Raw genomic sequence first — 12,219 nt, forward strand, 5'->3', positions numbered from 1 at the left:
CTCTGTCAGGCTTGGTGCTGTGACCACTTCCCTGTGGAGCTTGTTCCAGTGCTCAACCACCCTCTTGTGAAGAATCTGTTCCTGATGTCCAATTTAAACTTCCTGTGACACAACTTAAGGCCATTCCCTCAGGTCCTGCCACTGATCACCAGAGAGAGGAGATCAGTGCCTGCCCCTCTGCTTCCCATCATGAGGAAGTTGTGGACCACGATGACATCCCCCTTCACCCTCCTCTTCTCAGGGCTGAACATCCAAGTGACCTCAGCACTTCCTCATGTGATTTCCCCTCATCCCATCACCATGAGTGGCCCAAATTAGAAGGGTATGGAGGTAGCAATGTTGTGCCCTGCCATATTCTACTTCACATGCTTTTCCAGCCCCAGTGTTCCTGGAGCTGTAGGCTTTCTGACTCTCCAAAACTGTAACCCTAATGGCAAATTGAAAGCATTATGATAATATCAATAAGCATTAAATAATGCAATGGATGCAAGCTTAAATTACATTTGACAACTTGATATTCTTTATCTGATCCTAGAGTTCATCTAGCTTGGGTGACTTTTCTTCCATATCTGTTTTTGGCACCCTGAAGGATTTTCCCAGGCCATTGTCATCTGGGAACTTTTGTGTGGTGAAGATGAATTTGCATTTTTCTAATTCTTAAGCTCTTTTATAGTTTGAAATTGGGTTTCTTTCTTGCCTTGGTTTATGTAAGCAAGCTTATGTAAATCTATAATCAAATTGCTTTCCTTAAGTGTTACAGGGTATGGTCAAAGACTAAAAAGTAGAGAAGGGAGGAGTGTTTCAGAAGTTATGGTTTTGACCATTTGGCAATTTAGGGCACATAAGCAACCATGATCTTCCTTCTAACTTAAAGTTATTAGCATTTAGTTAAGATTGTAGGTCTTCTATAGATACATGACGCTGATTGGTGACTCATTTATCCACCCCAGAATTGTCATAGTTTTTTTAAGACTAAGTGAAAGTCACTAGCTGTTGCAAAGAGAAAAACTTTTTTTTTGCTATCGAGTAAAAGCAGATGTGACCTAAAGATGGCATAAATAGCCCTAGAAATCTCAATGTTTAAATAAGACAGTTAATTTCATGCCTTACATCCTGCAGTCATGTTTTGTGCTGATTGTCCCATAATTCTCCATCTGATGCAGGTACTTGCATGTAAAGGGAGAACTGTCTGCTGACAGGGCACTTTGAAACCCTTAGACCTTGCAGCGCTTTCCTATTTTCTTTGCTCTTTAGGGTTATACACACTGCCTCTGAAATCAGAATTTTGACTCACAGAGAGTATATAAATGTACTCTGGCCTCAGTGGAGACAATGAGTGTTCACTGAAAGCACGCCTACCATCTGGCGCGAATCAAGCTGTAACACCACTGGCACTGGGACAATTATGTAAGGAGTTTAAGTTTGTGTACGTGGTGGTGGATGTGTAGGTGGAATAATCTGTGGTCTTCAGAGGCCCAGTTGTACTTCCATTGAATTTAGCTGTGGCTTTTTTCTGCTGCGGTGAGAGGGAAGGTTTAGCCCATTTAGCAACAAGATAAAATTCCCCAGTGTAAGCCTTGGGTGAAAGTTCTGGGATGTGTAAAATAATATGTACTCAGTCCAGTTTCTGGAGTCTAGATTGAAGCCTGTCATAATCTCTAGGATCTTACTGAAAGAAAAAACCTAGACTACCTGGAGTACTGTGTCCAGTTCTGGGCCCCTCAGTTCAAGAAGGATATTGAGGTGCTGGAGCAGGTCCAGAGAAGAGCAACAAGGCTGGTGAAGGAACTCGAACACAAGTCCTAGGAGGAGCAGCTGAGGGATCTGGGCTTGTTTAGTCTGGAGAAGAGGGGGCTCAGGGTAGACCTCATCACTCTCTACAACTCCCTGAAAGGAGGTCGTAGCTGGCTGGGCGTCACTCTCTTCTCCCAGACAACCAGCAGTAGGACAAGAGGGCATGGTCTCAAGCTGTGCCAGGGGAGGTTTAGGTTGAATATTAGGAAAAAATTTTTTACAAAGAGAGTAATCAGACATTGGAATGGGCTGCCCAGGGAAGTGGTGGATTCACTGTCCTTGGAGGTTTTTAAGATGAGACTGGATGTGGCATTTAGTGCCATGGTCTAGTAACCATGGCAGTGTTGGATCAAGGGTTGGACTTGATGATCTCGGAGGTCCCTTCCAACCCAGTTGATTCTATGATTCTATAATTCTTAAGAGCTTTCAAGTGCAAATGAACAGTCAAGAACAGAAAACAAAGGTGGCTAACCATGGAAATTGGTTGGTTTTAGGGTTTAACTGTTAAAAACTTGCAGGAGGGAAAACACAGGCAACTCTCACTAAAACGCTTTGTAGTCTCACTTGAAACTCTCATGTTGCCCACGTTTTGTGAATGCCTGAGCAGAATTTTCAAGATCGAGTAGTCTGTATTTACTGCACAACTACCGAAGTGTGTTTTAGTACTGGTTTGTTGTTCAAATATCCATTTATAAACATCACTGACCATCGTTCATTATGAAATATTACATATTAATATGACCTTTAAAATTATTGGCAAATCAGTTTTCTCTTGGTAATCAGTCACTTCTAAAGCACAAGCTATAGCATCTAATATATAATTCACTTCAGAAGAGGCAATTATGTTGATTGCAAAATCCATCAGAATACACTGGCTCTAAAAATAAGAGTGTATATGGTAGTCCATATTTAGCAAATTGAGATTATTTATTCAGACCCCATTCCTTGCATATCATTCATCCCCATGGTAAGAATTTTTCAGCACCTTTGTCAGGGAGTAAAAAGAGCAGGAAGCTCTGCAAGGAAAAGTAAGCAAGAACTGAGGTTGGCAACAGTGTAGGCAAGTGCAAGGTCCTCACCAACAAAGTCTTAACTGACCGGAAAGGTCCAAGGTCAGACTGGGAAGCTAGGGCAAATTACAGGGCTGGTAAGTTACAGGTCTGGTTAGAGATATAGCTCGAGCCTGTGCCAGGGGAGGTATCTGGGCTTATGCACAGTTCCTGGGCACAGGACACTCCAGTGGAGTCCCTGGATGGGCTGCTTAGGGCAATTACAGCTCATTGGTATACTGGTCCCTGACCAGGACCTTAGAGGGATAGATAAATAGAGAACTATATACAGAAAAAAAGGAGCTTTGAGTTGGAGATCCTTCCTGCGTATTGTACTTCTGTATGAAGCTGTAAAACCACTGTCAACACATGGCATTAGAAAAGCAGACACTGTTGTTCGCTGAATTTCTGGGGACTCCTAACTCTGCTTTGAGAGAGAAACTGACTGACATCCTCAAAGTCAGGCTGCTGGACAAGCACAGTTACTTCACACATGATTTGGTGCAGAAAAGGGGTGGTACTTGTGAAAGATGGGAGTATCCATATTTCAAATCTCATTGCCCTAAAAGTAGAAGAACAAAACCTCATTACTCTGTATCTTCAAATGGTCTGGCTGAAAATGAGGATGATTTTCACATTTTTCTTGCTTTCCAACATGCTAGTGAATTTTTACAGATAAACCAAAGAATACGACAATGAGAGTGTAAACTGGTGAACTCAAATTCCTGAGATGCTGCCAGCCTCTCATGTCGCTAAAATTAGCTACTACATAAAGCCTCAAACATGCACTTTTACAAGGATGTAATTGTTGGCACATAACAATGGCAATAAATTGAGGCAGAGTAGGAATGTCCTTCAGCACTATTTTCCTCTACGCTAGTGGATATGTCATACTTCCCACTATACTAAATCTTCCTTGGGCATATTCTGCCTTATCCACGGTGGCACATAGAAACATTTCTGAGATAAAGAATCCAAGGCACAGGTGTTATAACCTTTAGGCTCCTGAAGGGGAGGGGATTTGAATATTTCAGATAAATAAAAGGTCTGAGGGATGAACATGATTTTTTGAGTCTTGGCTAAGTTACACACATAATGAAAACCAAACATTATTATATGGACTATTTGCTATGGATTGAGAGCGAAGACGGTCATTAAAAGAACACTGCAGAGAAAATACTGTGGTAGAGTTACACAGTGAAGGGAAGAGATTTCTTAGACACCGTATCAAATTAATAGTGTGGCAAGCTAATTCATTTCTCCTGCTCGTGGTGACCTAGTGGTTGTTTCGCCAGTGTTGAAATATGTTGTCTGAAGATGCTTTTCTGTCAGCCACTTCTGCAGCAGCAATTTTTGTTGATGGTAGCAGGAAATGCTAATCCCAAAATTTGCCTGCAGTGGGACTCAAGAAAGCGCTAAGCTAACTTAAACTGCCTGTACTGGGACTGTGAGAATGTGGTTTGCAGGGGCTTAATCAAGTGTAGGAGCAGGGAGCTTGTTTTATTTCTGCTTAGGTGGTATTAAACTGGTTGGATGAGACAAAATTTGACCCCTGGATTTCTCAGAATTGCCTACACATTTATATTAAGTATGTATTTTATTGCTAATATTTTTTATGTGTTTAGGGGTTTTTTTTCTTGTTCAATGAAATAAGCAATTTTGAAGGAAGAGGGGAAAATGGTTCACTGTAAAAGCAGCTAAATGACAAAGATCATCCCTCTCCTCAAGAGTCTCTCACCACTGTATGAATTGTGAATGCCACCTAGGTACAAAAGGTCCAAAATTCATCCCCTCATCTTTTTATGACATTTCAGCATGCATGCTAATGCATTAATGTAACTGTATAGTAATATTAAAATGCATGGAAACCGAGGTTATAGAAACTATCTGTCTACTATACTTGGTGTGTGACATGGATGTGTATCTGTCTGTACATTTTGCAGACGCAAAAACTGCTTTGGAAGCAGAGGGAGTGCAAGGAATAGAGAAAGAGACCATGGCTTCTTGTGAGAGTGGAAAGTGAAATATTATGAAAGAAAACAGACCAGATAACACACACAAAAAGAGGAGGGGAAAAAAAAAGACAAAAATTGCATTAAAATATAACTTTGTTTTACATCACGTAACCCCTGTAAGCTCTTAGAAGTGCTTGTAATCAATTCAGCTAAAAGAACATTCAGTGGGTTTGCATGCATTTGCAGATGGCTTGTGAGAAATAAATATTTCTGTGGAATTGTAAATTATAATTGGTTTGACTATCTTAATAATCAAAGCTATATCTAAAATAAGCACTTCCTTCTTCCTAGTGATTGTGAGTTAGGTTCCTATGTGAAGTTATTTCTCTTTGTTCCTGTAGTGGACAAGCTGGCAGTCAGGAAGCAGGAATGTTCCTAACCATAACCAGCAAATATGGGCTCTTTTTGCTAAGTTAGAGACAATACATATGTGAAGGTTTTCTCACCTACACTGATAAAAGATTCCTCCATCTCACACATGAGAAGGTGCTCTGAAGTAATGTAGTGGGTAAATGTTGCACAATAAGGAGTTGTGCAGCACTCACTGTCTTACTGGTGGGTGAAGCTGTAAAATATTCAGAGTTGTTGTGAAGTATTTGTTGCTAAATAAAGTCTATTGGAAATGTACTTCAACATTTTATCAGCAAAGAGTCTGCTCTGTCTGAATCAAGTGGAGGCAGAACAGGTCTGCTGAAGGATTTTTGGATTTAGAAAATAAATGAAAGAATATTTTTTCTCATATCTAATAGATGATATACTTTTTTTCATTTTTTGGTCTCATTATTTTCTATTTTAAATATTGGTTGTAGCATACTAATCTGTATAAGACATGAATTTTTTCTGGAATTATTTTTTAGCTAAAATCTTCTTAGGCTGAAAGTTTGCTATTACTAAATATAGAATAAAAATAAATAAAACCATGTGTTCGTGTTCTTAAAAACTTGTTTGACTAATACAGCAGCAGCTCCTGCTAAAACTCTTACGCGTTATGATTTAGAGATACACGGTTTGTAAAATGTTTTTGCTATTTTTCTTTTATGTGCTAGTTCCCTGGCCATTAAAAAAAACTGACCTCGAGTATCTCATACATTTTGCATATGATGTCTGTTGCATAAAGCAGATTTTATTATTATTTAATGAACCTTTGTATCTGATCCATCATTTCAGTTACAATACTGGTAGCATTGATCCCATATTTAAAGCTTTTTCGAGTAGAGGGAGAAATCAAAACAAAAAAAAATCTAGCAGTAAAACAGAGATGAAGCCTTTCGATTTCTGATCTGCTGTGTTTGTGAGATAGTAGCAAATTCTGTGTTATTTTATTCTGTTCCAGCTGTTTACCTCTGCAAGCGGACAATGCAAAACAAAGCAAGGCTAGAGCTAGCAGACTATGAAGCTGTAAGTACTTGGCAAAAAGTAGATTTCTCTGCTGGGCCTAATAAGCTTGTGAAATAATGTTAAGCATGAGAACTACAGGCATTGTGTAAATCTATTAGTTATCCACATTTTCTGGCATGTGGGTCTAACAGTGCTTAGTGTGGTGTTTGAGAGACTGTAGTGAAGGCTAAGTGCACAAAAGCTGAGATTTCAGTTCATCTCTAATATTACTCTGGTCAGATCACCATGCCAGGATCATAAATAACTGTTCGCAAATCCCAGATACACCATGAGTGTTTGAAAGCAATTGTTCTCTACACCATTTAAGTTTGAATGAAGGATCTCTGACAACGTTTCCAAAAGCACTTGATAGACATTGAAATATAAATCTCATTCTATAAAGTGATGCTGGCACTTGAGCCTTTTCCTATCAGCTAGATGAGAGACAAAGAGGGTCAGACTAGAGGTACTTCCCACTCACTGACAGTTGTGCTGTGCCTCAGGCAAAGTAAGATAATTGGGGCCAGGAAGAGCCTGAAAAAGAGTGAGTTTGATTAGCTGATGAGGATGGCATTTGATAAGGAGAGAGATGTCTTGAATTCCATCTCTATCGTCCAAAAAGTTCCTGAATTTTTTATGAGAATGTCTACATAAAATTCACAAACATCCCTGGCTCTGCACTGAAAGCTGTCCAGCTGTGCTGCTGTGACCCAATAGCAGGATGGTCAGCCAGGCCTCTCAACATGCCACATACTCCAGCTCCAGCACCATGCTGACGCCCTTAATTGCTTCTTCTGGCACAAACTTGTTCTTCAGTGTACTGCACTGTAGGGTATGCATAATTTTATGCTCACATGCCTTAGAAAATTCCCCTTCAGTATATAATCCATGAGAGACTTTAGTGGTATTGACAAGATCAAGAAAGTCTCCTCTTCGCTCTCTGCAGTTTTATTTTCAGTAAGAATGGCATAGAGATGCATTTGCAATGCACAAAACTACTGTAAAAGCAACACATTTTTTTTGTTAGGAAGTTTATGGTCAATTTTAATTTAGTCTCAGTAAAAGCAGTGCACTAAGATAACTGGGGTCTTTTTGGTGGAAGAGAAGAATCTCAGCCTCCGTGTTACAGACTGAATACTGTTGCCATTTCAGCTGGGGAGAGATTGGGAAAGCTCTGTTACAGACAGTGAAAATGTTCCAACATCAGTGGAGGAAAGAATTTTGTTAAGATTATAGTAATGAAGAACTGTAGTCTGCATTCTTTTAAATGAGGATCGCTGTGGGGGTTTGGAAGATTCCTATACTACCAAAAATGGCAGCCAAAATTGGTCAAGGGAAACCACTTGTATAGATGACTGATGGCAATTGTTCTGTGGATCATCCAGTATGGAAATTACAGCTGTTCTCTTTTAGTATTAGGTACTTTCAAAACAAGAATATTTCTTTGCATTATTTCAAAATTGCTCAGCCAGCACCCATTCTATAAAAATGCTTCAGAAATCCCATGTTTTGCTGGAAGTTACATTCACCCTTTTTATCAGAGTTTCAAAACTGAAACAGTCAAGGCATTCAAAAGTATTCCATCTCATTTGGGGTCAAGCAAAAACTTTATATCAGATAAGTAAAGCACATTTACACTGAGACAAATATCATGACATGTATTACATCTTGGTGGGGAGGAAGAGAGAAAGATAAGTCAGAAGCTAAGAGCAAATAACTTGCAACCTAACCCACTAAAATTGTGATATATTTTCAGGAGAGTTTGGCCAGGCTACAGCGAGCATTTGCTCGGAAATGGGAGTTTATTTTTATGCAAGCTGAAGCACAAGCAAAGTAAGTTCCTTTGGAGATGAGGGGTTTTCGTTTTGCATGCTTTTTGAAGGGAGGAGGGAGGGAAAAGTGGAGGGAAAAGAAACACTGTTTCTTTTAAATATCCTATAACATTGACAGGGTTGACAAGAAGAGAGACAAGATAGAGAGGAAGATTCTTGACAGCCAGGAGCGAGCATTCTGGGATGTGCACCGTCCGGTGGTGAGTGCTGGTGGGGCTGCTGGGGCTGTGAGCGGGGCCACTGATGAAGGTCAGCCTCTGTGAAGCTGACTGGAACAAGTAAGAAAGCAGTGGGACCAAGGGTTGGGACTTGCATCCCTGTTTTCAGGATCTAAAATTTGTATGATTCTGCTACTGTAGACTGCAGATGTGTGTGCATCCAATTTGGGTTTTTTAGTGAATGGATTTGTTGTGTCTGATTTCTTGAATCAGAAGGTATTCATCTTTGATTATTATCACCTCAAAGGTTTCCCAAGGTATGAGTCACACAACCAAAATTATCAGCATAACTAAAAATAACTTTAAATAAATCTGACTCTTTTTCTTTACTCTGCTTTTTGCTTGCTAAGCCTTTCAACTTCACTCTGGTCATGTTTCCAAGCTATTTTTGATGCACATAAAGGTTAGATATTGTTGGCTTTGAGCTGTGGGAGTCGCACATTGTCTAAACAAGATTTATCTGAGTTCTTTGTCAAAGTCCATCTGAAACAAAATTTTAAAAAAGAAAGGTTCTTATATAGTCAACTATCTTTAAGAACTAAAACTTTGAGAAAGAATGTCAATTGTCACAATCATTCCAAATAAACTGTAAGAACCCATTAATAATATTTTTTTTTCCTTTACTACAGAATAATATCTGTTTCTCTTACATAGAGTTAAACTTCCATTTTCGTTGTACAGGGTTTGGTATCACCACCAATGAAATCAAATATAGACTATCTTCCACTTTGACACTGGGAAAAGCTACTTTTACTGGGGGAAGTAAAATTAGGTGATGATACCTGTAGAAGAGTTGAATGGAATGAGAAAGTTTAAATAAAAATTAATAAACTTGAACATGGCCAGCTTATATTTGTGACCGTGGAACTGAAGCAGTGGTAGGAAAAAAGGATTTTTAGGTAGGATTTAGAATGTCAGGTAGACAAAATCATTTGAAGTGAAAGATTCAAACCACAGGCAATAGGTGCAAGAAGACTGGGACATTATTGTCTAATCACTGACATAAAATAAGTAAGGAGAACAGAAAGCAATTTGACACCTGATGTTGATTGGGGCTACATATGGAATAGACACAAAGTTTCTATGTGGATCTGAGACATTTGAAGTTGCAGAGAGCTTTTATATTTACTGTACAAATGGATATAAAGGTTTGGAGTCTGGGAATGAAATGTTGTTTTCAGTTTTGGAAGAGATGAACTGCTGAAGCTTTAAGACAGTTAAAGGAACCAGGACAAGAGGAAATTGAATCTGATTAAGAGCTTTGGCTGAACTGTGGATAAATCTGCTTGGTCCAGCAGATGTTTTTAATCTGGCTGTAAACACACCTAGGAAGTATCTGAGGCAAAAGACTGGCTTACAGTCACCAATGTAGGATCCTGGCTTTAGGAGATAGAAGAACAGAGAGGTTCATAGAAATAGAAGAACAGAGAGGTTCATACTTTGTCTAAGCTACTCCTCTCAGGAGTCATTGAAATAATATTTTCGAAAACACTGTTGTGAATTTACTGTCACAGTAAAAGCCAGAAGATTCTATTAAAAAAAAAAAAAAGATAAAACATGAACAGACTGAAAAAAAAGAAGGTGATGTTAAAGCCAATTACAATTTGTAATGGCTTTTCAAGTTCCCCAAAGGCCCCTCAAAAACTCCCAGAAATACTACTGCAACTCTAGAAAGCTAATATTTTTAAAATTAGGCAATATTTGGATGACAATTTTAGTATAGTTCTTATTTTTATTTACCATTTTTCAGTTTTTGATAAAAATTCAGAGATGAGGGGCCGTGGCAACATAGTTCAAAATCCACCCCAATGTAATTTTTTTTTAATGAAAATTAATTTTGAGGACCAGATGTTTCATTATTTGCTTTTTTCTGTTTTGTTTTGGGGTTTTGTTGGGTTTTTTTGTTTGTTTTGGTTTGGTTTTTTTAGGTGAGTGAATAAATATTTTTTCCTGAATTTTCTGCAGGTATCCTGGTCTATAGTTGCTTTATTTCTTACCTACCTGGCTACAGTGCTGATTCAAAACCTTTACATGTAAAATATAATCTATGAGTATTACATTTGCATTTTATTTCAAAAGGGAGATACTTTAAGTTGATGAAAAGTACAGAAGAGGGAAGCAAACTATCAGTTCTAAAGGACAGTGCAGCAGTGCAGGAATGGAAGACATGACAAGAGAACAGCTGTATGATAGTGAAACCAGGAGAGTGTAGATGCAGAAAAAGAGCATGATTTGGGCATCAGAAATATCACTGTGACTGATAAGTTTAAAATAAGTGAAATGAACCGAGGTTTGATGTGTAAAGAGCATTTGCCTCAAAAACCAGCTTTATTTCATAGTTCCCAAGTCAAAGTCAACCCTGTAGATGATTACAGAGGTAGGTCCTAGAAGATTTATGCTGTAGTCTGAGAGACAAATACTTGAAAGTCATCATGGCTGTTACATTCTATAAGCTAGCTGGCTAGTGCTCATAATTTTTCCTAGGATTTCAGACTGAGGTGATGCTTGGAGATGAACCAGAGAAACTGGATTTGGAAAGGAGTTTTATTCAAATAGTCATCTGTTCCTCGATTTTCTTCTGAGAGACAGTTAAGAGAACAACTTTGTTATCTCACTGTTTAGTTTCCATTCCAATATTTATTTAATTGCAGTTTCACTACAGTTTGTTTGATTTTGGTTTTTTTGTTGCTTTCCTTTTTTCTTGGAGTGGATTATGCGTGTGTGGAGTGTAATCTTCGTCATTTCTGTAGCTTTATGTAGAAAGATCTTATCTTGCAGTTAGAAAGAGCATGACAGAACTTCAACTGTAGGTACTGCAGCAGACAGAGACATTCCTGAACAAGTTTCAATCTTACTAGTTCAGATACCAACCATAGCAAAACCATGGAAATTTGTGTCAGGGAGAGCTGTACAAACTCCTTGTGATCCTGAGCAGCAGACCTAGGATAAAGTCCATGCTATTATTTCTAAGGTAGAGCCGTTGCCTAACATATGTCTTAGATTAATATTATTCACACAGAGTGATGCATTTCTCTTTTTGATGACTGAATAAATCTATCTGAAAAGTGTTTATCTTCTTTCTACCTGGCTACAATGTGTATTATTTTCATAATTTTGAAACTTCTATCAATAACGAAAATTGATTAGGAGGATTAGGGAGTTAGTAAAAAAACAGTAACAAATCAAGCTAAATAGTAGAAGTGAGTTTCTTCCAGGAGAAAGAAATTGAGAAGCTGCTTTTGTTCAAAAAGAAATATCATGCTCCTGATTAAAGTCTTTATAAGAGAACTTATAGCTTTCCTGAATTATTATCTCTTTTTAAACCCTGTAATCTTATACTCATTAAAAAGGGACAAACAGGTACTATAAAGCAGTAAAGCCCCTGAAACGTTCAAACCCACATGAAATACATTTGGAGCAGAATAGCTTTGGCTTGCTGTAAATTTAATTCTTTTAGGTAACAAACAAGACAGCTGATGTCTTGCTGCTACAAATGATTCACATTTCTTCGTGAGTTATACATTCGTACAATAAAAAAAGGCCTTTTGGGTACTTTTTTGATATTCAGATTAATTCAGAAGATAGTGGGGGAAGTGTCTTTGTCTCCTGAAAGTCATCTGTATACTTCATAATCGTAAGTTGAAAAAATGTCTCATTTTCTCCAATGCCTCTGACCTTTGTTATCAGTCAGAATGTTGGTTGTATTGCAGTCACATTTAGCAGATTTGTGTGCAGTTGTTTTAAAAGGAAGATGGGAAATACATAGCAGATGTGCTAGAAAACTGCACTGGTGTGTGTTCCTCTCCAAAGTTTAAACACTGGCTGTGGTTTAGCTAAATTGTGATTTAATAAATTATGAACATCAGTCAAGATGTGATCCAGTTCTTCTATTCTGCCATTTGTAGTTTTCCAATCCACAGGATTTGTATTCCCA

At 38.3% G+C, this 12,219-nt stretch overlaps 1 protein-coding gene across 12 annotated transcripts in view; it reads left to right on the forward strand.

Annotated features, from left to right (window-relative positions):
• RGS7 (regulator of G protein signaling 7) overlaps nt 1-12,219 on the forward strand; it is a 274,166-nt gene that overhangs the window by 206,686 nt on the left and 55,261 nt on the right. For all 12 annotated transcript variants that reach the window (XR_005566261.1, XM_027750669.2, XM_039388723.1 and 9 more), the window contains exons 7-9: nt 6,192-6,256; nt 7,992-8,068; nt 8,186-8,267. Coding sequence is in view for 11 of the 12 variants with exons in the window: in XM_027750669.2 (XP_027606470.1) it covers nt 6,192-6,256; nt 7,992-8,068; nt 8,186-8,267 (224 nt within the window). In the remaining variant the exon portion in view is untranslated. The remainder of the gene's footprint in view (nt 1-6,191; nt 6,257-7,991; nt 8,069-8,185; nt 8,268-12,219) is intronic.

The sequence above is a fragment of the Pipra filicauda genome, unplaced genomic scaffold, assembly GCF_003945595.2.
Source record: "Pipra filicauda isolate LSUMZ 115617 unplaced genomic scaffold, ASM394559v2 scaffold122_size2191957_pilon, whole genome shotgun sequence".
NCBI lineage: Eukaryota > Metazoa > Chordata > Aves > Passeriformes > Pipridae > Pipra > Pipra filicauda.